Consider the following 26,568-nt stretch of genomic DNA (forward strand, 5'->3'; position numbering starts at 1 on the left):
TGGGAACGCTCGCATTTTATTTCCATTTGCCACAATTTACGTTCACACTTTACACGAGAGTGTGAAACAGAAGGCACCGACACGCTCGGAGTTTGGTGTGAAGTTGTCACCCACAAAGTATAAACGGCAACAGCTGCCCGAAGAACCAAATAAACTATTTCAGCAGCTGCGACATCTGGATAGATGACCACAGAGGGGAGGATTTGATGTTTTTATGGGAATGAACCAACACCGAGAGGAACGGGGGGAGGAGAGGGGGAAGGAAAGTCCCGAATGTCTGCATCGATTCTGTCATGTTAGATGTGAGAGGCGTCTCTTCTGTGGGATTCTTATAATAGCGAGTTGAAATGTGAGCTGGGTGGAGTTGCGAAACAAGCGGGTAGGGTTGTTATACACATTTCGGATTTGCATAAAAACCCCAAAAAACGGTTCGGGAACTTTTTTATAGTCACTATTTACATTTAAAAATATAACATACACACAAACATGAAATTAATTTGCTATATTGCCATATAAGAGCGATACATTTAAACACCCTTAACATGTATCATCATTCGGTACATATTCGCCTCAAAGCTTGCAACCACTCATTTGACGACAATGTGGTTAAAATCTCAGTGAAAGAAAATAGTTACTTTGAAAGGGGAGTAAAAGAAGCTATTTTCATAAAACAGCAAAACCCTTCACTAAATCGCCATGGTGGGGTGAGGTTCAATTTGGATCGTTCGTACAACAGACTTCTTTGGCAACATAGGCTTAGTTATGCTGATGAGGTGAGACCAGTGCAAATGGAGCAATCAGGCCAGTCGTAGACCTCAACTTCAGGCAGGACAATTGAAGTAATCATTCAGGACAATAGAAGTAATCAGTGTAGCCGCAGGGAGTAGTCCTCTGCTCCCCACCAACCTGAGAGCAGGGACCAATTATAGCAGAGTCCAGCACCTTCATGTCTGAACAGTAGGGATATATATATAGATATATAGGGCAGAAACTACCAGCACAATACTTTAGTTAGCTGACGAAGCAGCTTGGATAAGAAGAAGTACAGATGACGGCTGAAGAAACCTTTTCATCGATGTATCTTGAAATCCAATTGCATTCCACTGCAAACCCCACTCAAATACAGCGCCAAAAAAAAGATGTATTATGAAATTCCCCCATTTGTTCACGCCCCTTGACAGTCAACTCTTGTTCGATTGTCTTGAAACAGCCGCACATTTCCGGGCCCTTGGCTGCTGTTTACTTTGTGCTAAATCCATTCAGGAAAGAACGTATCCTTTTTTGTTGTTGTCATATGTGACTATTTGCTACCCTCGTGTGGTTAAAAGTGGTATTGCCTCGTCATTGTGACATTTTATTCGTTGGGTAAATGTGTTGATATTCTGCCATTTTGTTTTTTCACCATGAGACATATCATGGAAAGTCTTTTTTTATAGGACACACAAAGGACAGGCAAGTGTTTACAGGTACTATTCAGAAAATTAGAATATCGTGAAAAAGTGTATTCATTCAAGTAATTCAACTTAAAAGGTTAAATGAATATATTATTTCGACACATTATTCGATAAGATATTTAAAGCTTTTATTTGTTAGAATATTGATTATTATGGCTTACAGCTTATGAAAACCACAAAATTAGAGTCATTTTTTTATATCACATGAAATAAACAAAAGTGATTTTAAATCAATGAATACTCAGCCATCAGAAAAGTATAATCATTTTGTCTACTCAGTACTTGTTTTTGCCCCCATTTGCTTGAATTACTGCTTCAATGCAGCGTAGCATGGAACAAATTCAGGAATGGCGCTTTCTGTCATATTTTCAATTCCCGAATAAATTCGTAAATGGCAGTCAATGAGTTAAAAGACTTTGCAACATCCTGCTATGTGTGCTAATCTTCTCGCACTTCAAATAAAAGTTGTTATTCAAAGTCAGTCAGCTTTATTGTCAAATATGCTAATATGCGTGACATACAGCACAGATGAAATTACTGTCCTCTCAGACATAGCGTACAAGGCACTTTTAACAAACATAATAAACACGAAAACGCCAATTTGCCGGGATAGAGAGTAGCCGCTGCGTGTTCACGCGCCGCCATCTTGGTACTTGACTCTTGACTCACTGCATTTCAAAATGATGAAAATATTCTAAAAAGGACACTTTGTATCATATGTCGACCCAGTCGTTATGAGCTCATCTTGGCGGTATTTTGGTAGAACAAATCGGCCCCTGGGGACAGTAACCAACTGGGCCCTGCAACCTTTCACACTGCAGGGACAGATTCCAGTTACTGAACCTGGGAGACGGAGATCCAATTTTTTGAACTCTGAGAAAGGAAAACAAAAAGATGATTATTGTTGATCTTAAATGCTGACCTGTCCAATGGTTCATCCATGGTGAAAAATAGTGAAGAAAAGGTTAATGGTAGGACAGATGATAAACAAAGCATGTTGAAAAGTGAAAATATAGAATTACGCAGGCATACCTGAAAGCGCCTCAGTTCGTGTCATGGTCCTCTTCAGCAACAACTGAGCCATACATTCCCACCACTCCGGTCTAATATGAAGCGTGACCCCACCAAAATTACACATTAACTTGAAACACGTCTCCCTTGCATATCGTGCGTCTACTTGGGCCCCTCACACGGGGAACACGAATTACAATAAGATAAGAAAAACAACACGGTGAAAAGCAGGAATGGTAGAAAATGGACGGAATTAAAGTGAAGGACTAACATTTTGGGATTAATAATAAAATAACTAATCCATAGACACAAATGTGTACAATTTATGCGTAGGTAGTGGGAAGCCTGCAGATGGCTGCACGGCTGACCTTGTCAGTCTCATTTGTACAAGGGATAAAACAACAACCAAAAAAAAGCAGAGGTTAGCCAAGATCCAGATGGATTCATTCCCATGTATTAAAAAAAAAACTTCAACAAAGTTGTGCAATTCAAATAAGCTTTATTTTATTTATTTATTTAGTTAAGGTAAACCTCAGCGTTTTAGACTCTTACTCTTCACCAAAGTGGAATTTATTGAGTTGAAACATAGAAAAAAAAAGCATACAGAAGAAAAAATTTAAAACATTTAAATACAATTATCATTAATAATAATAATACATTTCATTTCTAAGCGCCTTTCAAAACTCTCAAGGTCATTTTATAGTCACAGGATTTTTTTTTTTCTGTGGGTAAGCAGCGGCAGCCACCCTGTAATTTGACTTAACATTTACACATTGCGAAAAATAAATATATTGTTATACAAATTAAAAATGGATATCAATTTAACATGTTCCAGCCGCCAAAGGTAAAGAGTTGTCCAACAACAACATAAACAAAATGTTGAAATTCAGTCATTGGGAGACATTAAGAGGACTCCAAATGGATCCATGTGGGACACCATCAGTCAAGTGATGGGGACTCTTAAAATGTGTTAAAATTCGGAGTCACCTGGAAAGAGAATGAGAAAAATGTTGTAAAACTTCATCGCATATACGTATTTGAAGAATAAGTAGTTTGTTTACATCTTGTATTTTATTTAAATACCGTACATATTTGAGGGCTCCATTCACTCCAGAAGCTTCTGGCCGCACAATATTTGTGCAACCTGGAGCGTACGCTGAAGCAATTTTTCTGACCCACAGCAGGCAAAGTCAGGCTAGTGCGCATGGTGGAAATTCGTTCCTGGAAAAAAAATGACGAATTGACTAACCACAGCGGGGAAAAAAACACGAAATAATACAGATATTTTTTTTTTGTTAACTATATTGCTGCTACACTAGGAAAAAAACTAATTGTACACACGTGATTACGTTAATGTATTAACATGAGAGCCTAACACAATAAATGGCAAGTTTAAACATATTTTGCATCGCTTTTATTTATTTTTTAATGCATCACTGCAGTATCATTATTTTGACTGTTGGTGGTGCTGTCATGTGTGTGTTTTGTGAGAGTTTTGCAGATTACCCAACGCACAGATTCATGTTGGAGTCCATCACTGGTGTGTTCCACTTCCCATTCTAAGCAATGTCCAGGAACTTTTCCATCCGGTTTCCTCCAAGTAAGTTTAATACGGGCGTCTCCTGCTTGCAGAATTGGCTTGTTTGTGGGGTCAGGCTTTACTGCATAAAAAATAAATACAATAAATAAATACATTGATATTTATTTTGTTCACTGTGAAGTAGGACTCAGAATGGGAACACAACCGAATTAACTCGGGTATGGAGTGAACTGATTTACACATAAAGTTTTCAATTCTAACGGAAGTGACGTAACGCACCTGCTTCCTACCCGAGTGCCACTCAGAGCGACGAGGCAAGCAAAGTGGTTAGTGGTATCATATAACTCAATTAGTCGTTCGATTTTATATATTTTTTTCTTCTATTATTATTATGGCGTGCTCAAGTAGTTCCCTTAATTGTTATGAAGCCATATTTTATTGTCGTTGTGACAGTGACGCTTTTTATATGTTAAGTTGGTTGGTAAAATGCTTGTCCGTTACTCGGGTACAAGATTGAATGCTGCTATGGACCTGCCAAATTGTGTTTCAGGTATTGTGTATTTCTTTTCAACTTTTCTGTGTTTATTTGTTCATGACGTTATTTGGTTTCATTTCTTTGATTGTATTAGTGGCGGGAAACCGCCATTAAAGTACGGTATGACGCTGTCACGTCTGAGTGCGGTGTGTTCAAGGACACATCGTAAATGAGAGCGTTAATGTTCTCTGTCCGTTTTATGTAAATACCATACTGTAGTTGTAAAAAATAATTACTAGGATTGTTAGAATATACTAGATTACTTAAATTAAAAACACTTAACGATCACACGTTGTATATTTGAGCTGTGAAGCTTGTATGTACCATAGTTTTGGATTTGGAGGGACGCGTATGTAGGCCTCAGGGGACCTTCTGTAGAGGAACCGTTGACACAGAAATTGACATCAGTAAAATCGGGGAGAGTTTTTCCTGTGAAGCTGCAGCCGCTCCTAACTCCGTTTGTAAAGAGGTACTTTGGACACTCCTCGGTTCTTTGCAGTTCATTGTGCCTGCGCAGAAGAACACTCAAATTGTTAGAATGATTTTTTTTAGTTGCCAATACCTCCATCAGGGAAAATAAAAATACACTTACCAGTAATACATATAAATCTGTGAATTGGCTAGCCATTTGGGATGTTTTCTCCACTTGCATATCATATGTTCCATGTTATGAAACACGCACTGGAAATTCTTGACTGCGTTACCGTGACGACCTGTTCAAAAATGAGCAGTACCGAATCAAGGAATATCAACACTTTTTTTTGCAGCTGACTAACCTGCGCTTGAAGGTTTTTGCACCAATTCCGTGTAGTTCCCGCTCTTGATCCAAGTGTTATTAGTGCAGTGTCCGCTCAGCAAGGTGTACACTCTAACTTGGATATCCTTCATCAGATCAAACTGAGCGCTGTATGTCCTCTGAGGCGTCTGAATAATCTGAGGGGTGCGGTGGGGTATCCTATTCTCAGTTACTATCCTTGTATATGAATAATTGAGGTATCATGAGAAACATTGAAAAGGTGCTACTCACGTCCCAACTATGCGAATAAGCGTTGAAATATTCCAACTGGTACATTTTAGGACAGTCCTTTAATTTATGTAAACTCGCCGGGAGAGTCCATGTAATCTGCAGACGGCCAAGATGACCAGGATCTATGATTTTAATTTCTTCGGGTGGGTCCACTGCAAATAAAATGTCATTATATAAATATGAACGATGTCAAGTTGTATATTTCTGCAGAATATGTCACTGATAACATAATATTTATTCCCATAGGATGTTTCCGACAACCTTGAATGGCACTGCCATGCAACTCCTCCATGGAGATGATTGAGAACACCATCATTAAAGCACCGTGAGCCAGTTTGAACCGTGACATGTTTTACGTGCGGACTGTCGGGAAAACAGGTATAAGTTAAACATGGAAAAATGCAATTGATAAAATGAAATTTATTTTACAATACATATTGATTTATATAGCACTTTAACAACAGCTGAAGCTGTAACAAAGCGCTTCACATGGACAGCTATCATATACAGGATTTTTTTTTAATAAAAGAGGCAAATTCTCAAATTGACTAATCAGTAATACAAAATATGGAAGTTAAAAAAAATATGCAGAAAATGCCATAGGGGAAAATACTTACATGACTGTTCCAGTGTGTGTGTCAAGTGAGTGAATGATATTTGCCTGCCCAGTAATTTTAGACTTCTAAATAAAAGGACAGGGGGAGGGACTATTACCCTCCCTTAACCTCACAAAAAAAGAACAAAATAATGACAAGGCAAGTCTGGTGTTGTTAAAGAAAAGTAGTTTTAGTTTCAATTATTCCTGCTTTGGAGATTGCTTCCCACAATGTTCCAGTTTCACATTGAATGATAACATTTGTAAAATAAAGGGGAAGAAAGACAAATGAATTGAATAGGTTTTTTTTTTTAGAAACTTGGAATATTTTACAGATATGTACAGAGGTCATTCATTAATTCCACATGCATTTGACCTACTTTAAAATACAGGAGGAAAAAAAAAGTTGTGTATAATTGTAGTTTTATGGCAGTGTCGTCATGTCATTTTTTTTTGACTCATGGTTGTAACCATTGTCTTTGATTGTGTCATGAAATTGTCATCTTGGGTTTCATGATTAGGAAATCAGCAGAATGAAAGGGCGATGTGAACAACAGCAAAAAATAAATGCATGAATTTTGCCATTGAGGTAATGAACTGCGAGTTGCAAAAAGTACACGGAAACATAAAACAAATGAACATGTTCAGCTAAATGAACTCCACGTGTAAAGTGCATTTTAGGTTTATCCTGAAATTTCCCCCTAGAAGCCAAATATCACTCCCTTTTACCAGCCGTGGGAGTGTTCCCATAAAAAAATGTCATTGTTGTTAAAGAGTGCATGTTATGACAGTAATAAGCCTCGTAATGCATTCTAAAAAAATACAGCTCAACAATTTATTTTCTGTAGAACTGACAGGTTGAAAAAAACAAAACAAAACAAACAAAAAATGACTGATAAATATGCCTTTTGTCCATGAGATTCAGTCAGTCAGCCCTAGGTAAAAAAAAATAATTAAAAAAATAATTTTACTAAATAAAAAGGGAAGCTGATAAGTAACCCAAGCACATCAGTATTCACAAGTCTCCTTTCAAATGTAACAGAATGTCTTGTTCATGTTTATCTGGTAATGTTTATACTTGAATTTGACTCAGATAATGTAGTTCTAGTTTGTTTCTGAAATACTGCAAGTACAAAAAGCATGTTTCTCGGAAGGAAGAGATGAAGTCACAATTGAAAACAGTCACTCAGAGTAAAAAAAAAAAGAGACGGAAGAACAAGAAGGATTAGGGTGGGCGGGATTCAGTCAACACTTGGTTCATGATGTCATCTTTAACTCATTCACTGCCAGATGATCTGCAAAAGTGTCCACTCCAGTGCCAGGGTTTTTGTCGTTTTCACTCAAATTGCAGGACCCACAGAATATTGAGTTTTAAGACTACATCAACATTCAATGCAGCCTAAGAAACCATAGACTCTCTTCTTTCATTAGAAAAAAAAAGAGTTAATTCCCAAGTTATATGGGTCTGCAGTTATCTGAGCTTGAAATGGGGGTGGCTGTACAAAATACAATACAATACAAACATATTGATTTATAAAGCGCTTTAACAACATCTGAAGCTGTAACAAAGCGATAACAAGGACAAAAGGCAAATGCTGCCCCTTGTGGAACGGAAAAATATTGCCAGAGATCTGACCAGCGCTTTATCTCCCCCGCAAGAAAAATCAAAACCGACACAAATTCGGACCAAAAAAAATGGGAATGGCAGTGAATGAGTTGGCGCCCTTTATTAAAAGGTTATTTCAAAAAGACCCGTGAATCCTGTCAATGGCAGTTCGAATAGACTTCAAATATTTTCAAGTAAAAAGGAAAAAAAAAATCATTAAATAAATAAATATATAATAGCGATAATTCAAAAGAGGAAAAAAATCATGGCAGTAAAAAGTAAGGTTGAGGATGTGATTCAAGACTGCATCATGATCACAGTACCGTATTTTCCGGCGTATAAGGCGCACCCAAAAGCATTGATTTTCTTCAAAAGATGACCTACATGCAGGTGTGCCTTATATGTGACGTTATATTGAGCTTCAACAGGTCTCCCCCCAAAAAAAGAGACGTTATTGTCCCTTTTGGCCTGAGGATAAAGAATATACGCATGGGGTTTATTGGGATATCGCTTTGCAGTCGCTGTTCCCAGTCATTGAGGGTGGCTATCTTGCAAGCTATCTCGCTAGCTATCCATTAACTGTCTGGCTATCTAGCTAGCTATTTGCTATCAATTAGCTATCTGGCTAGCTGGGTGGCTATCTTGCTAGCTATCTCACTAGCTATCTGTTAGCTGTCTGGCTAGCTATCTATTAGCTATGTATGTTACTTCCGGGTTGAATGAACGCTGGCTCGTGTGGCGGCCGCTGCTCACCCGCAGAAAAACATCAAACAGTGACTGTTAAGTGACCCTGAGGCGCTTAAAAATGAAATGTATTCTTATTCTTATTCTTATTTTGTTATTATTGTTATTACTGTCAGCAGCCACTGACTCCATTTTCCTTAGTAGAAGAAGTAGTGCCTCTACTGCTGCGCTTTATAATGTGGTGTGCCATATATTTGGAAAACGTAACTATATTTGTGCCTTATATTCTAATATGCCTTATACACCGGAAAATACAGTATACAAAATACAAACGCACAAAACAAAATCAGCTAACATTGGCAATGAAACAACAAATGCCGAAATCGTTTCCCTTTCTCCTTGACATGATTTGAGCCTAAAATGCATGTGCACGTTGTGCTTTATGGAAGTCTGTATCTCCTCCATTTTGAAAAACAATCCGAAACAATGATTGAAAAAAACGAATCTCTGTGTCTGTGTGTTGCAAAGTATAAAAACGGTAGAAAATGTACAAAAAATAACATGCATGTCTTGAAATCAAAATGGCCGTTAATGCTTTGGAACCACAGTAGGTTACGCGTTATCACAGTGGTCATTTCGGATGATTTGTACACTAGTTTTACAGAAGGTTTGCGATGGCGTGGCCGTCGTGCATTCGGAAAAGGCAACGTTTTGGAATAGCAGAACGCTCGGATACTGTCAATGTCACAACCGGCATTTTTCCTTGATGAGACGCATTCTTGGACGTCGCGAGAGGATACAAGTCAAAACCGTGAGGAACAAAAATGTCTGACATCACACGCGGAGACAGGAGAACGTTGGGGCTATCTTCTCTCCTGTTTCAGTCGGGCATAAGTCAAGACGAAATCCGCCGGGTCCTCGTCTAATTCGAGGCGGGATCTCTGGTCCCCCCCCCCCTCCCTGGTAAAGTGGGCGTGGTCTCGGGTCGGAACGGATTGATGTCAAGCGGCTGATAGTTGCGTGGGCTTCATGGCGGGCAGATCCAGAAGGGCCCGCACGGTCAAGCTCACTTTAACCAGGCCACGCTCTTCCAGGATGTGATGGGGAAGACACAGTTTGTCCTACAGTCACAGAAAAAATACAAATAGAGTGGGACAGAGAAATGAAATATTATTATTATTATTATTATTATTATTATTATTATTATTATTATTATTATTATTACAGTGATACCTCAGCTTACGAACACTTTAGCTAACAAACTTTTCGCTTTACGAACTTTAAATTCTCAAGAATATCTTGGCATACTTTTCGGGAAACACACAAGGCGCCACAATGGCTGGCAGACTAGTTTTCGGCGGAAGAACACCAAACCACACGGACGAACAGCGCCACCGTGGCTGCCGGACTACTTTTCCACACCCGCTTTCTTTGAGTGCACTCAGTGCAGACTAGGTTTGTTATGGAGTGGATACTTTTGCTTTTTTGGGGACCAAAAAAAACCCACCACAGGTTAGTGTTAAGCCGAAGAGGGCACAAAAGAAAATTACGGTCGAGCAGAAGAAGGAGCTCATCGAAAAACACGAACAAAGTGTGCGTTTGTGTGACTTAGCGTCCCAGTACCACTATGCTAAGTCAACCATTGCTACGTGTGGGTTTCCTAAGGGTGTTTCTGTGTTGTCTAAGCAACGGTCTCAGGCAATAGAAGAGGTTGAAAAACTTCTGTTGATTTGGATTAACGAAAAGCACCTAGCAGGGGACAGTGTGTGAGGGTATTATCGCCGAGAAAGCACGGCAACTTCACTCGAATATCATCAACAGGTGACTACATCAACGACCATCACAAAGGTAAATAAAACGATTTTATTATACAGTACAGTTTATTTATTTAATTACAATCCAATAGTACATTTATTATGCATAAAATAAGGTATATTTTGTGTAGTTTTAAGGCTTATTTAGTCGGAAATTATGTTTTATGCGTACCTGAGAACGGATTATTCTCATTTTTAATGGTTTCCTATGGGAAATTAATGTTTGGAAGACACACTTTTTGCCTTACACACACTTTCTGGGAAACAAGTTCATAAGATGAGGTATACGTGATAAAAATGGCACAAGTCAAGGTGGGAATGTTGGAAAAGGCTTACCTGGGGAACTCCAATTTTTTTACAGGCATCCAGGAAGTTCTCCACATTTCGACGGCATTTTGCCATGCTAAGCTTTGGCTAAGATGACATAAAAAAAAGATAATCACAAAAATACAGACATGTCACGCTAGCTAAAAGGTATGTTAAATCAAAAGTGCGCTACCACAGCTGGCGAAGGGACGTGAATGCTGGCCACCGAACGAGGACAAATGTGATTGGCTAAATGACAAAGGACCACGCCGTCCATCAGAGCCGCTCCGACGTCATCTGGAAGCAACACTTTCAATCTGGACTCGATGTTCTGCAATGATTTTTAATTTTTTTGGACAAAGATAACAAGAGTTGTATTTATTATTGGCAAAAAGTTTTGCATTCAACCGTCTTTACGAATCTATGGTCATTGACGGTTCAAGTGGTTACATAATGGAACGATCCGAGACGATTTGGAATCCAGACGCTTGAAAAGCCAACCGTTGCTCAAATGCTAACTCCCAAGAGCCTTTTTCGACTGGATTTTATTTTAAGTTGTTGTGCGTCATGTAGAATGGATTGTTTTTCAGCATTTTTGACCACGACATGGCAGCACGGATATGCCAGCACTGTTTTTGATTTGGGAGGCCATTTGACTGTCATCGCTGGACTGCTCTGGGGCTTTTGTGTTTTTTTTTTTGCCTCGGTGCTGTTGGACAGTCTGCGGCTGGATGGATGCAAGGCTTAAGGAGCTCGCGACGAGAAGAAGAGTCGACCTATGTGGAACTGTCGCAGCTTGGAATTGAAGCGGATTTACTGTACATGGGACAGGAGATGTGAGACAGTCTCTTTTTGTCAATGGATGCTACAGCTTCGTGTTTGCTTTCAACATTTAGCTCGTACCAGACGTGCACATTCCGCCATAACGTGGTAGATCCACTGGTTAAAAGGACGCTTGGAGAACATCTAGAACTGCTTCATATAACAAAGACGGTGCAGAAAGTGCTTAAGATGACTGACTGCCTGTGTTGTCACATTATTTGTTATTTCGTTTTTTTCATTGTTGTTTTGATTTCAAGATGGCACCGCGAGAGTGGCTGCCTTTACATCAGCTCCTGTATTTTGTTTTTCTACTTCTTCCTTTCCTTTCATCACTTTGCTGCTGTGAAATGAAAATTTCCTCACTGCGAGACTAATAAAGGCTAATCCAATACAATCAGAGTTCAGGAGACATTTTCTGAAAAGCCAGCACGGTCAAAACTACAAATACAGTATATTGAGAAAACCTGAAACCGTTTTGTGGCCTGTGTGACAAAATTTGAATGCACGTCAAATCGTACAGATCAAGATACAAATAATCGGATCCAACCTGTCGTAGGATTCCGATTTGCTCGATTTCCTCTCTTAAATGCTCCATCTTTCTTCTCATCGTGAAGCTTGGCTCAGTCGAACTCAACTCCTGATGACTTCCTTTGACGAAGGCTGCAAGATAAAATGAGCAAAAACTGTCAAGACTAACGGCTAATAAAGTCAAAAAGGTTCAGATGAGCTCTGCGGGTACATAAAAAAAATATTTTTATGAAACAATAAAAGACACCATGCTTACTATTACTGATTTATTCCACTTTCAGAGTTTTAAATCAGGTGCCTTGAAATGTAAACAGTGTCAAGAGTGAACCCTGGAGCGCTCCAGGAGTTTCCGCCATGATTAACCACCAGATGATGTATTTGTTTCCCTAGAAACCGCCTCACTTCCAGAGAACTGCGCTTCAGATTAACTTCAGAAGAAAATAATTAGGAGACGGCTGTTTTTCCGAGTAAGTTTATCATGACGTCACGGTTTTATGGATTTGTATGCAACAGTGTTCCTAAAAAAAAAAAGTTGTGTACGCTTGACATAACATTTTATTATTATGGTAACATGGTGATGCCAACCTAGAAATATTAGTATGAAAATATGGCTTGCTAGTTTTATATTATTGCATATTTATAACAAACATTAAGATTTACTGTCTTTTCCGGGGTATAAGGCGCACCGGAGTATAAGGCACACCCCCAGTGAATGATATATTTTCAAAGTAATAAGTGAAATTTATTATAATTATTATTATTATTACTGTTAGCAGCCACCCCCCCCCCCCCCCACCCACCTCCCTTATAGAAGTCGTGCATAACCCAAGCCTCTACTGTAGCGCCTTATATTTGGAAAACGTTTATATATTATGTTTGGAAAACCTTTTTCATTCATTGCAGGTGTGCCTTATAGTCCTATGCATCTTATAAGTGGAGAAAAACATTGAAAATACACCATTCATTGGGGGTGCGCCTTATACTCTGGTGCAGCTTATACACTGGAAAATACGGTATATTTGGAAAGCTCATTTTTATTCATTGAAGATGCATCTTATAGTCTGGTGCGCCTTATATATGGAAAACGTTTACACTACACTACAATACACAATGTAAATTTCTCCACTGTGAGACTAATAAAGGCATATCCAATCCAATCCAATACACTACATTTTAAGCGCCTTTCAAAGCTCTCAAGGATACTTTACAGTCACAGACAAGCATAGGTACTATAATAAATAAAATACAATCACAAATAGAATGCAATAAATAAAATACAATTATAAATAGAAACAAGAGAGAGAGCGCTACACACAAAATGCCATTTTAAATACTTATACTCCGACGTGCCTTATACGCCGGAAATATACAGTACATGTGCAAAGTCAGAATCAGAATCATCTTTATTGCCAAGTATGTAGAACACGCTGCACTAGTATCATCATCAAAAATTTGCAGAGGCACTATACAGTTCTATTTGGGTTACTGTTTAGACGTACCTGATCTTGGCTTGAGTCCAAACACAGTGAGTGCGGTGCTGAATTCCGAGTTGCGTAAACTCTCCTGCAGATTAAATATATTGAAGGTCAGGATTGAATTCGGGATCAATAATGGTGACTCTTGCCCACGGACGCACTCACACACCTCACAGTCGTCATTGCTACCACAGTTTTTCCGGGCACTCTGGCATTTGTACTGTCGAAATAGCAAAAAAACAAAAAAAACAATTTTTTAATAGATTTTATTCCCAAAAACACAGGTGTCAAAGTCAAGGCCACATCATTTTTTTTTGGCCCGCGAAAGCAAATCAAACTTGTTAAATTCCATGATGATTGCTAAAATCTGAGCCAAAATTTCATATTTTTGGATGTCAACCACAATAAAAGTCATTATTCTTGACTTCAGATTTGAAAACGAGTTATTCATTAATTTGCTGTGTGCTCTATATGTAATATTTGAAGGGATTTAAACATTCTAATGGGTTCCCCAAATTCATAACGGCCCTCGAGAGGAAACCATAACTACAATGTGGCCCGCGGCAAAAAATGACTTTGACACCTCTGCCCAAAAAGGTTTTTAGTTGTTGTTGTTTTATTTTGGAATTACATCCAGAACGTACGCGCACCTTGAGATAATCTTTTCTCAGATATTTATTTCTCTTGCGATCTTCATTTTGATTGAGAACGGGCGGCACTTCCGGCCACCTTGACTCGGAATCCGATTGATCCATCTTCAGGCTACTGTCAAAGGAGCAGGATGACGGAGGCTATAAAAAACAAGGACATACAGTAAAGTCTCATTATATCGATATTCTCGGGAGTCGGAAAAAATATCGATATGACCGGACTATCGATATATCCGATCCTGCGGGATGTAATTTTCTCCTTGAGTTCATCGAAATAGTATCGTAATAAGCAGTACTATCGATATTATATTACATACATATTACAGACACACAGAAATACACGTACTGTATGTGAGGTGGATCGTACCTGTCCACTTAGCATCGATGGGCCACTTTGTCCCTCATCCAAGGAAGCGCTATAATAAATTACATACGCGTTCATGTTTAAATCCAGTTTTTTGCACCATTTTGCAAGATCAGAGGTGAAAATTTCTGAAAGTAATGAATTGATACGGCTATCAGATTATGCACCTGTTAAAAGTTTAATTCGAAAATGTATTTTTTTTACAGTTCGGTCATCTGCATACCGTATTTTCCAGTGTATAAGGCGCACCAGAGTATAAGGCACACCCCCAATGAATGGTGTATTTTCAAACTTTTTCCATATATACGGCGTACCTTCAATGAATTAAATAAGTTTTCCAAACATAATACAGTGAAGTCTCGTTATATCGATATCAGATATATCGATAGTCCCGGTTATATCGATACTATTTCTATGCACGCACGGAGAAAATTACATGCAAACAGGGTCGGATATATCGATAGTCCTGGTTATATCGATATTTTTTCCGACTCCCTTGAATATCGATATAACGAGACTTTACTGTACTATATAAATATATAAACGTTTTCCAAATATAAGGTACACCTCATTATAAAGCGCTACAGTAGAGGCTGGGGTTACGCACTACTTCTTCTATGGGGGGTGGCTGCTAACAACTTGTTGTGGCTCAATATTTCTTCACATATAAGGCACACCTGCTTCATCATTTGAAGAAAATCAAGGCGCCTTATACACCGGAAAATATTGTTAATAATTGTTTCCATAGGTCATAAGTCTGCCATTCCACTAGCACTGCCGTGTAGAAAGTGAAGCATGCGGCACAGCAACGCACCTACGGGTTTGAGGAAGAGGCCTGGCTTTGCCGCTCGAGCTCCCGGAGTGACTTAAGAATCTGCAGACACCAGACAGTCACATATTAATAAAGGTAAATCATAACCCGGCAGTTTTACTTTATCGCTAACAGTGAAAAGCAGAATGCTGGAAGCTGCATCTAGACAAAGTAGTAATTGACACGTATTCAGTGTCTCTTCTCGCGCACGTGGACATACCGACAGCTTGTAAAGAAAAGTCTCTTTCCCTACCTGTGAGCTCGACCGGTTACTCTGCGCCGATGGATCAGACTTTCCGCTCGGCATATTAAGGATCGTCGTCTAGAAGCCATGACGGAAACAGAAGGAGAGAACAAGATAAAGAGCAAGTGACGTGAAACCGATTGCGATTGTAAAATCCTAAGAGATGACAGCCATGAGCGGAGGAGCAACGTACCTGTTCTGCTGCTCCTGCTGCAAAAGCTGGACGGCGATTTTCCTCAGATCCAGCACCTCCTTCAATTCATCATCCTCCTCCTCCAGTAGCTGCTCTTTGTCGGAGCTGCAAGGCGGACAGTAGCATAGGCCTATTACAGCTTCACATGTGACATTCCTGTTCTTACATTCCTCTTGCGCTGTTATTAATATCAGATATCAACATGAAATAAGAGCAAGACCAACACACACCACAGCAGGCCTTCAAAAGCTACATTACCAGACCACAAACTGAGATATGTTTGTGATATTTCGGTTTCCTTATTTAGCACACTTAATTATTAAGTCTATATATATATAAGTGTAAAAAAATAGCTATCAAGCCATCTATCTAGCTAGCAATCTAGTTAGCAAGCTATCTATCTAACTAGCTAGCAAGCTATCTATTTAGCGAGCTAGCAAGGTATCTATCTAGCGAGCTAGCAAGCTATCTATCTAACTAGCTAGCAAACTATATATCTAGCTAGCAAGCTATCAAGCTAGCAAGTTATCTAACAACCTAGCATGTTATCTAACAAGCTAGAAAGCTATCTATCTAACGAGCTAGCAAGCTATCTAACTAACTAGCTAGCAAGCTATCTATTTAGTGAGCTAGCAATGTATCTATCTAGCGAGCTAGCAAGCTATCGAACAAGCTAGCAAGCTATCTAGATAGCTAGCAAGCTATCTATCTAACAAGCCAGCAAGTTATCTAATGAGCTATCTAGCTAGCTATAAAGCTAGCTAGCTAGCAAGCTATATATCTAGCTATCTAGCAAGCTATATATCTAGCTAGCAAGCTATCTATTGAGCTAGCAAGCTATCTATCTATCTAATCTGTCTATTTTAAATAAACTTGACACTTTTTTTTGTGTGTGAATTCCAGAAATAGTATCTTACCCCGATTCCTCTTTCCAGCTCTCCTTGTCTTTGCTTTGGTGAGACAAGTTAAGAACCTTTTCCAATTCCTGAAGTACAAAAATAGAAAACACGTCATTTCTCCGTCAGCGGTGGAAGGTACCACGGGAAGGTAGCTTCCCTTACCTTCATACACGACACATGACAGTTGTGCTGTCCATCACACTCTGACAGAGCAGGATCCTCATCCGGGTTGGGTTCTATAAAGTCATACAGATCCTGATCTGATAGAGGGAGGAAGCATCCGCGATGATCACATTAACTCGCTTATGTCTATACGTTTAGGCACTTCATTCAATAATCCCCTCGCTTCTCTTACTGCGTTCAAAGGGGGGGGGTAATCGGATACTTATTGTTGGTAACCTTTGCAAGAGTCCATTTTGGATAGGATTGAGAGTGCGTCGGCGCGGGCCGTCTCAGACACCTGAGAGTGAAGGCTGACCGTGTCGTCATCTGAAGGCTGCGTGAAGAAAAGAGATGCTCTGTCAGACTACATGCGTGTCCGTGCCATTTTTTTTAACACAGATTGATTCAAAGCCATCTGTAATCAGTCCCAATAGGCTAACAGCCTAAAAAGTCTTAAAATGACTGAAGAGCCTCACCATTCATAAATGTTTCAATGAATGGATATATTTCTTTAGTTCTCAAAATGCATTTTCAGGTCTTAATATTGTCATTTCTAATTAATTTCATTGTCATATATTTACATGATCCGAGTTAAATTACTTCTGGGTTGAGTGTAGGCCTATCTGTTAGCTAGCTAGCTTTCTATCGGAGTTACTTTCTATCTGACTTACTTCCGGATTGAGTGAAGGCCTAGGTAGCTATCTATTAGCTAGCTAGCTTTCTATCAGAGTTACTTCCGGGTTGAGTGAATGCTGGCGCGTGTGGCTGCCGCTGCTCACCCACAGAAAAATTTACCCTGTGACTGTAAAGAGACCTTGAAAGTTTTGAAAGGCGCTTATAAATGACATGTATTACGATTGCTATTATTATGATTATTACTACTACTATTACTATTACTATTACTAGACTAGTAGTCGCATTATTATTATTAGTAGTAGTAGTAGTATTATGTCTCACCTCTGTTGTCGACAGCCTCTTGTCACCATTGTCACTCCCAATTCCTGAATCAGGCCCGTGGTTCTTACTGGGATAAAAATCCTCCATGCTTCGCACATGTAAGAAAGAACACAAGTTGACGGGGTTCGTGGGTATTATTATCCGCGAACTTGCGAGAACTACAATTGAGAAACTAGAAATTTTGGCTTAGGCATACCTATCTGTGAGTGGTTGTGGAAGACAGCGTTTGCCGAGGGACGGCAGATCCAGAGTGTCTGGCTTTTTGTCCGACCTGCACGCTTGAATATTCAGGTACTTGAAAATGTGCACTTTCCCTTTGAGACAAATCTGAAACGTTGATAGATGCGTTGCTTTATCCACGAGATGGCGGTATCGTACCATATCTATTGCTTTCTCCAAAGGCTTTGGAACTCACCTGTGCTGGAGGAGACTGCATAGGATTGTTATCGAGGATAATGTGCTGCAGTTGCCTGAGTTTCCTGTAGATTGCTGGGATCTCTGTGATCTTATTGCAGGAGAAATCAAGTCGAATGAGAGGAAGATCCGCAAGTTCTGTCGGCAAATTGGACGTGAGTGTGTCACAAAGGGCGCTTGTTGCTCACTGGGTAAGTCATTATTTAGTCATTCACTGCCATTTCTGAATTTAAAGCGCTGGTCAGACCTCTGGCAATATTTTTTTTCAATTTGATGTTAGATAGAATGTGTATTTTGGCATTTTGAACAAATGCGAAATGATTCATACATCAATCATTCACACTGAAAGAAAAGTTAATGCAACATAGGGTCTGTGTCGGGGGTTCACTAAGACCTTCCGGAAGAATCTGCAGACAGTTCTTCCTAATATTGAGTTCTCGTAAGGCATGGAGACGCCCGAACTGGACTGGTAGCGCCTGGATCTCATTACAGCTCACATCCTACAGTGGGGGAGGAGGGAAACATCCATCAAGAGATGCATACTGAATGCGTAACTCGTTAAGCGTCGTGGAGAGAAAAGCCGCTTACGAGTTCCATCAGTTCTTTGGCTTTGCCGATCTCTTCGGGGATGGACACCAGCTTGTTGTTGCTCACAAGCAGAACTTTGAGCGGAAGGTTGAACAAGTGTTTGGGTAAAACGGATATGAGGTTTCGACTGGAGGGGGTAGAATGGAGAACATGCATTTAGAATAGTGCACAAATAACATATAGAGAACAGGTATTTAAAACACACAAATACATATCATAATTGTACTTTATATCTCTGGATAATAAGGACCAAGGGCCCAGAAGTGTGGCATGATCACCTGATATCAAGATACGTCAGTATCTGCAAGTTAATGATGGATTCTGGGATGCACTTGATACAATTATGGTAGAGGTTGAGTGACTCCAGTGGGGCGAAGAGACAAACTTCTGGAGGGACCTCAGAAAGACGATTCTTGGACAGATCTGTCGAGAAAAACAAACCACGCTTTGGAAACAAATATGTGGTCCATCATGTTGACCGAGAACATACAGGCTTTGCCGCTGTCGTAATTGAGAACCATTGATGATGAGACAGACGGATCAATACAACTTAGTGCAGGGGCGTTAAAGTCATTTTTTGCCGCGGGCCACATTGTAGTTATGGTTTCCTCTCGAGGGCCGTTATGAATTTGGGGAACCCATTAGAATGTTTAAATCCCTTCAAATATTACACATAGAGCACACAGCAAATTAATGAATAACTGGTTTTCAAATCTGAAGTCAAGAATAACGACTTTTATTGTGGTTGACATCCAAAAATATGAAATTTTGGCTCAGATTTTAGCAATCATCATGGAATTGAACAAGTTTGATTTGCTTTCGCGAGCCGAAAAAAATGATGTGGCGGGCCGGATTTGGCCCGCGGGCCTTGACTTTGACACCTGTGACTTAGTGAGTGGGATGCCTGACATCATTGAGTACTGCGGTCTAAAATTACATTCCTTCTTTGTCGTACTGAATGAAAAAGATACTACAGTGATACCTCGGTTTTCGACCATAATCCATTCCAGGAACCTGTTCGAAAACCAATTTGTTCAATAACCGAAACAGCACTTTCCATTAAAATTAATGTAAAGGTTTTTAATCTGTTCCAAGTCTAGAAAACAACTTTTAAACTATTTTACAGAATAAACTGGATAAACACATAGACCAAGTCATTTGTAAAAGACTATAGAAACAAACTAATATGTTTTATTTTCACCAATTTTAACATTAACATTGGAATATGAAAACCTCTCCGTCTGTCGCGTGGCATGTTGGCACTTATCCCAGCTGTCATTGGGCAGTAGACGGGGGAAATCCCGGACCAGTTTCTCACCAATCACAGGGCACACTAACTTCACAAATCATCCTCTGTTTTTTATCTTTATTGGACAATACTAAAATTCTGAACGTACTGACAATAAATATAAATTGCAGGTATTATAAATAGGCGGAAGATGTGCAAAGTGTATTTCACAGAAGAGTTGGCCTGGAAAAACACTGGTAGGTCTTTTCATTATTCCATTTCATCATTTTATGTTATTTAAAAAATATTGGTGAACCTATGATTTCTGTACAATGTGCTATACCTCAAAATATATAGTTTTTAATTGTAAAAAAAAAAGGGGAAAAAATCAAAATGGCTTCTTTCTACTACCAAATTTCAGACCGTTTTGTCTTGGACAGCAAACTTCATGATAATTTTGTATACTAATGAAATGTTAGAACCATTCAAATTGTTTGAAAATATGGATTTTGTCATTAAAATGGTTGTTCTGCCAATCCCTGCACAAAACCCACAAAATGTCATCACAAATTTTACGCAGTGTGACCCCTCAAATCATGCTTGACCAAATTATAGATGCAGATGTCAGCAACCAGGTTTGAAATCACTTATAGGGCATAAAAAAATATTTTCATGTCCACAATATCTGCAGCTCTCACCCTCTACCAACTTTATCCAAGAAGCTAACACAGGAAATTAAATATTGGGCTAGGAGGTTAATAGCAGAGGCCAGGAACCATCCAGAATGCAGACGTGAGATGACCACATAAATCAGTCCACAGGAAATCAGCCTTGGGGAGGGGGGGTGTTAAAGGAAACACAAATTATCGCCTTGAGAAGACCAAAGCTGCGGTCAAATGGTGCAATCACCATCCATTAACTGCAAATCCTTAAAGCTTAATAATGTTACGCAGCTGCATTGGGGTACCACCCCTTCCCCCCAGAAGCCTCACAGCTGGGTATCGTGGGGGTAGCGCACAAGCGTGTTCACCTCCTCCAACCCAGACCGGACGCCATCTGCAGCCCACAGTGGGCCCTACGTCTTCCACCTGCCTGCCTGACGGGCGGGTCCCAGCAAGGGTCCACTCTGTCGGACCGCCGGGCCAAAAGGGCAATCCATTCATTTGTGGCGGAGGTGCAGACGATGTCTGGCAACTTCCGCCAATGACGCAGCAAACTCTTAAAATCTAAACACATCCTGCTTGTCTCACCACAGGAAGTAGTAGAAACAGGAAGTGAGCCTTTAAACGTTGAAGATTTCATGAACATAAACTAGCCGTGTTATGGTTCATTCACATCCATTGAAAATGACAATTTGAACCATATCAATATAAAGCCACAGTAATTAGATTACATTTCATTTTTCACTTGTCATTAGTCTAACAAAGCGGAAAGAAAACACACTATTGAAAGCTGCGCAAAGCTAATCGAGAGTTTTACCCATGTTGACCTCATTGCATGAAACGTTGGCTATATTAATATTGCATAAATGACTGCGGAGACGGGAAAAATAAGCCAGCGCCAATTATGATGTCGTCTTAGGATGAACACACAAAAGGCAGTTTCAAATAAATGAACACAATATTGTCATTCTAATGTAACATTTTCACTGTTACATAAACTGTAACCACGTTTTAATGACAGACTAAGTCCAACTCATTCACTGCCAGATGATGTGTCCACTCCAGTGCCAGGGTTTTTGTCATTTTTGCACCAATTGCAGGACACAAAGAATATTGAGTTTTAGGACGACTTAGGCAATCAATGCAGCGTAAGAAACCTTATAATCTTTTTTTCCATCCAAAAAAAGTTCATTCCTAAGTTATATGGGTCCGAAGTTAACTGAGCTTGAAATGGGGGCGCCTGTCCAAAATACAAAACATATTGATTTATATAACACTTTAACAACAGCTGAAGCTGAAACAAAGCACTAACATGGACAAAAGGCAAATCCTGCCCCCTCGTGGAAGGGAAAAACATTGCCAGAGGTCTGACCAGCGCTTTATCGAATAAATTTGGGAGTGCCAGGGAATGAGTTAAAAGTGATATGGCCTTTTTTTTTTGGGGGGGGGGGCGCACGGACAACTGTCAAGTCTCAACATGCACAAGCGCATCATAAAAGAGCCCGAGGCTGGAAAATCGTCAAGCTCCATGCACGTGGTTGCGACCATGCCAAATGTACTTAGAATAATAAGCGACCGGTCGTTTTTAACACTGTCTGTCTTTTTTTTCTTCTTCACCCTTTTTGAATCACCCAGCGTTGTACCTTCGAGCGAAGTCTTGACACAGGTTGATAATTAAAATCAACAATGTCCAGATCTGTTTTTGAGGGCAGTCAGTCCTCAGTAAGGCATGAAGCACAAGAACGTGACATCACATGACTTAGCTGGTCACATTAAAGCCATAAAAGTACTTTTGCTCTTTGTGGTTTAACATGGAAATCAATTGGAGGAACTTATTTTAACCCTTTCTGTAAAAAAAAAAAATACATTTTACGAAGTCAAGTAGAAGTTCAGACAGGAAAAAGTGATTTTTTTTTTAAATTGTAAAGTGTCATTGAGTGTTCTGAAAGGCGCTTGAAATTAAATGTATTATTATTATTATTATTATTATAAAAAAAGCATGTGATCATGACTAATATGATAGAATACTATTTATGTAGGGGGTGGTTCATTTTGTATTTCACTGCTTCCCTTGTTTTCATCCAACCAAGGTGACCTACAAACTTTGTCTGTGACCTTGTGAACTTTGAAGCCATAACACTAATTGTTTTAAGTGTTGCACAAGACATAATTTCATTGTCAACATCGCAACTTCTGACCCACTTTTGAGCTTTGCTTCTTTGCTATCGCCGCAAATTCCAGTCCCCAATTTTTTTTTAACAACCATTCGAAATGGCTTCGCGACCCACTTTTTGTGTCGCAACCTACCCAATGGAGTATCGCTGCTCCACTCAATTCAGCAAATGAACATTTTCAAGAGAATTCTACGTGCTGAGACTTGCAAATGCCTCACAGGGTGATGTGGGTCCTTTTTAGAGTGAGCTAACGCTGACATATGAACGTGAACATCTGTCCAGGTGACTAACCAAGCCCCCCCCCCACCCCCATCCGAGTCAAGCCCCTCAGCCCGCAGCCTCATGAGAAAACAAACCAAGTGGAGACAAAGTGCCAATGGCGCAATGCAAACAGACACCTTAGTGCGAGTTCACTCCATTGCTTTCTTTGCACAACACTGCTCATTAGTCAGATGACCCCCGCACTCAACCAGACCCTAAGTACAAACGGTAACACCACAAAACCTGGCCTTTCATTCAGCTTTCAAAAGCTCACCTGCAAAAAAACAAAAAGGCTGCCGAGCTGTTTTCGTTTCGCGATTGCAGTCGAAAGTTAACTCTGATCAAGTCAGCAACGTTTATTTTGGGAGCATCATAGCAAGTTATGAAAACGAATGAAATTCAACTTAACTCATTCACTGCCAGACGATGAGCAAAAAGGTGTGCACTGCAGTGCCAGGGTTTTTGTCATTTTTACTCAAATTGCAGGACACAGAGAATGTTGAGGTTTAGGACAACATAAACATTCAATTCAGCGTTAGAAACCTTAGAGTCTCTTCTTTGATCAGGAAAAAAGTTCCTAAGTTATATGGGTCTGGAGTTATCTGAGCTTGAAATGGGGGCCGCTGTACAAAATACAATCCAATACATACATTATTGATTCATATAGCGCTTTAACAACAGCTTAAATTGTAACAAAGCGCTAACATGGCCAAAAGGCAAATGCTGCCCCCTCGTGGAAGGGAAAAAACATTGCCTGAAGTCTGGCCAGCGCTTTATCGGCACCCCCTCGCAAGAAAAACAAAAACTGGGGATCTACATCAATTTTCAATTCCCGAATAAGTTCGCGAATGGCGGCGAATGAATTAAAGTTGGGAAAAAATGCCAATGAAAGTACAGTGAGACCTCAACTTACAAACACCTCAACTTACAAACTTTTTGTCTTACAAATGTCAAATTTATGAAAATTAAACCTTATAATAAGCACTATTTTCATAATACACACCCACCACGGCTCGTCATGTAATGCGCCTCTCTTTCCAAACAGCAATTCCCTTTGACCTTCGACCTCCAACGCCATTCCATCAAGCCATAAATGACCATCACAAATGCAAATAAAGTGACTTTATGATACAATGCAGTGTGTTTCTTTCATTACAATACAATAGCACATTTATTATACATAGAATAAGGTATGTTGTGTGTAGTTTTAAGGCTTATTTAGTTGAAAATTATATTTTATGGAAACCCGGGAACGGATTATTCCCATTTTAATGGTTTCCTATGGAAATTTTTTTTTAGATACACAGTTTTCGCCTTACACACTCTGTCTGGGAACCAATTAAGTTCGTAAGTTGAGGTCTCACTGTACTTAATTTTAAAAAAAAGTATTGAAACTACACATTACGTTTACAAAACTAACTAAAATGACCACATAATAGTATATTAAAATCTGAAATGTATCTAATTCTATTCATTTCATACATTGGGTTTTTTTTGGTTCATTTTAGATGAATTCACTTTTGACATACATCTGAACATAAATTAAACAGCCAAATTGCAGTCACCACATAGTAATGTACATTGTGACTTTTTTCTATCTTACACTAAAGAAATAATAAAATAAAAACGAAAAAAAACATTTTGATATCAATACAAACTAAGAACCTTCCTGAAAAAATACAATAAAATAAAAATGGGAAAAAAAACTATTACAGTAAAGTCTCGTTATATCGATATCGGTTATATCGATAGTCCCGCTTATTCCGATACTATTTCTATGCACGCACGGAGAAAATTACATGCGCGCAGGGTCGGATATATCGATAGTCCCGGTTATATCGATATTTTTCGGACTCCCGAGAATATCGATATAACGAGACTTTACTGTATATTGCTGCATCATATGCTCACTCCAGACATCCACTGTGTTTAAGTTTAGCAATTGCCTCCGCTCACCCTGTATTGTCCATCATAACGTGTAAGCATTCGTATATATGAAACCATTTGACAATATTTAATCCCCCTGGGGTGCACACACCCCTAATAATCACCATCATTTGCTTTGAAATAGGCATGACAAAGTATAACGGCATATGGTATATGGACATATCAGCCTAGAGGACTGCCATTAACAGACATGAACCATCTAAGTGGCATGTATAATGACCTAAGATGCTGACAGAATGAATAATGACTGGCTGATCAGACTGCCTGTGAGATAAGATTCCTTGGACTCAAATATAATCATAACATTTGTGAGCTTTCATGTGCATCTTCTAAATTTTCTGTATGTAAGAGCTAATATGAATAAACCAAACAGCCGCATATAAAATAGAAATAAGAGGTAGGAACCCAGACGAGTGTCTGCCTCCTCTGCGTGCTCTTAAGCATCATGCACGTAGAAATGGGTGAGGCTGCAAGGACCATCTTTTGTCCGCATTCTACCAAATAAATAAATAAACCGCGTTAAAAAAATATTCCAGAATGTATCGACATTTTTTTTCATTCATATTCTTTTCTGGTGAGAAAATAAGCCACTGCATAGTGGCTGATTTGGGCGCGCCTGCCGACGTTCTCATTCATGTATCTTAAAAAGGGGAGGGGGGGTGTTTCACCCAAAACAACCGACCCCCTTGTGTTAAAAATAAATGATGCAAATCATTACAGCGGTCGTTTTTGCGTAAAAGCATGTAGACAAGAGATAGTCACACCCGTTGTCCTCACAATGTAACATCCGGGTATGCAGAATACAGTTTTTTTACACCACAATGCATTGACCCCCCCACCTGCTTGTGTTGTATCGGTGAGGTCGTAGCTCACGCCGGGGTACTCCCTCAGCTTCCGACCGCTTAGGTTAAGAATCCCGGAGCACGCGGCATCCTCCAGAGCTCGCTCCAGGCTCCGGGCCGTGAAGTGCTGCTGTTGCTGCTGCTGGTGGTGGTACTGCTGCTGGTACTGGCTACTCCCCGGGCTCCAGTGAGGGACACTTGGGTATTGGTGATGGTGATTGTGGTTCTGGAGCCCCGTGACAGCTCCGACGCTTCCTTGACTGGACGCCATTTTCGTTGAAATAAAAAAAGAGGAGAGGGGGGGAGAAAGAGGAATTGAGTCTCAATGTTAGCAGCAGCGCAAAGCCGCAGTTTCTACGCCCATGCGCGTGCAGGGGCGCGCATCACGGAGGGGAGGCGCATAAGGGTGGGTGGGCCACCATCGAGGTGGAGGTACTGATGATATGGTATAGTGGCCATTTTAGACATTAAGCCTCCCCTTCCTATTTATTTATAAGAGGTGTTCTTCAAACAAATGGTAACTTTCAACATTTAACTGGGGATGATTTATTCAGATTTTTTCACAAGGTTGCATCAAAATAGTGACACCTCATGACAAATAAGATAGTTAAAAAGGATGCTTGATGCTTCTACTGGGCGAATCTAATTGTACAAGTTTTCTGCCTGTGCGTCGTGATCGAACAATTACAATTATCTCCCACTAGAGGGCAGAAGGTACAATTAACATAGGAAGGCTCCATCGTTAATACGTTGCTACTAGACAAAAAAAAAAACA

The 26,568-nt window shown here is 39.7% G+C and overlaps 2 protein-coding genes and 1 long non-coding RNA gene across 5 annotated transcripts; 1 reads left to right on the forward strand and 2 right to left on the reverse strand.

The window, feature by feature from the left end:
* Positions 1–95: 95 nt before the first annotated feature.
* Positions 96–6,220, reverse strand: il13ra2 (interleukin 13 receptor, alpha 2). Its single transcript, XM_089016314.1, has 10 exons — positions 6,185–6,220; positions 5,829–5,930; positions 5,568–5,719; positions 5,317–5,473; positions 5,133–5,253; positions 4,865–5,049; positions 3,981–4,126; positions 3,554–3,686; positions 2,487–3,452; positions 96–2,325 (listed from the first exon to the last, which is right to left on the reverse strand). Exons 2-9 carry the CDS (start codon positions 5,914–5,916, stop codon positions 3,436–3,438), a joined length of 999 nt encoding a protein of 332 aa, XP_088872440.1. The 5' UTR covers positions 5,917–5,930; positions 6,185–6,220; the 3' UTR covers positions 96–2,325; positions 2,487–3,435.
* Positions 4,338–25,781, forward strand: LOC148886581 (uncharacterized). Of its 3 annotated transcripts, none has more exons than XR_016117759.1 (6): positions 4,338–4,555; positions 5,814–5,945; positions 12,313–12,389; positions 15,160–15,318; positions 18,193–18,282; positions 24,050–25,781. It is a non-coding gene; the product is annotated as an uncharacterized LOC148886581 (long non-coding RNA). The 3 variants fall into 3 exon arrangements; XR_016117758.1 differs by lacking the exon at positions 24,050–25,781 and adding an exon at positions 20,099–20,904; XR_016117757.1 differs by lacking the exon at positions 24,050–25,781 and having other exon boundaries at positions 18,193–18,424.
* Positions 9,434–26,145, reverse strand: lrch2 (leucine-rich repeats and calponin homology (CH) domain containing 2). The gene is made up of 21 exons (XM_089016312.1): positions 25,791–26,145; positions 18,958–19,102; positions 18,680–18,806; positions 18,486–18,591; positions 18,093–18,229; positions 17,874–18,004; positions 17,678–17,765; positions 16,958–17,054; positions 16,721–16,818; positions 16,577–16,644; positions 15,660–15,764; positions 15,476–15,544; positions 15,226–15,285; positions 14,415–14,463; positions 14,048–14,188; positions 13,567–13,617; positions 13,422–13,485; positions 11,942–12,054; positions 10,766–10,903; positions 10,603–10,680; positions 9,434–9,573 (listed from the first exon to the last, which is right to left on the reverse strand). Exons 1-21 carry the CDS (start codon positions 26,062–26,064, stop codon positions 9,454–9,456), a joined length of 2,259 nt encoding a protein of 752 aa, XP_088872438.1. The 5' UTR covers positions 26,065–26,145; the 3' UTR covers positions 9,434–9,453.
* Positions 26,146–26,568: the final 423 nt, after the last annotated feature.

This window comes from Hippocampus bargibanti, linkage group LG16, assembly GCF_051943395.1.
Source record: "Hippocampus bargibanti isolate YZ-2025 linkage group LG16, ASM5194339v1, whole genome shotgun sequence".
Classification (NCBI taxonomy): Eukaryota; Metazoa; Chordata; class Actinopteri; order Syngnathiformes; family Syngnathidae; genus Hippocampus; species Hippocampus bargibanti.

Bases quoted from the DNA above. Each gene is read 5' to 3' on its own strand.
- il13ra2 (XM_089016314.1), bottom strand. From the start codon at position 5,916: ATGTCACGGTTCAAACTGGCTCACGGTGCTTTAATGATGGTGTTCTCA. The intron at 5,474-5,567 runs GTGAGTAGCACC...CGCACCCCTCAG, and splicing joins CTTATTCGCATAGTTGGGAC to ATTATTCAGACGCCTCAGAG. The intron at 5,050-5,132 runs GTAAGTGTATTT...TCTTCTGCGCAG, and splicing joins CAGATTTATATGTATTACTG to GCACAATGAACTGCAAAGAA.
- lrch2 (XM_089016312.1), bottom strand. From the start codon at position 26,064: ATGGCGTCCAGTCAAGGAAGCGTCGGAGCTGTCACGGGGCTCCAGAAC. The intron at 16,645-16,720 runs GTAAGGGAAGCT...TTTGTACTTCAG, and splicing joins GTCATGTGTCGTGTATGAAG to GAATTGGAAAAGGTTCTTAA. The intron at 15,765-16,576 runs GTAAGATACTAT...TCCGCCTTGCAG, and splicing joins AGCTGGAAAGAGGAATCGGG to CTCCGACAAAGAGCAGCTAC.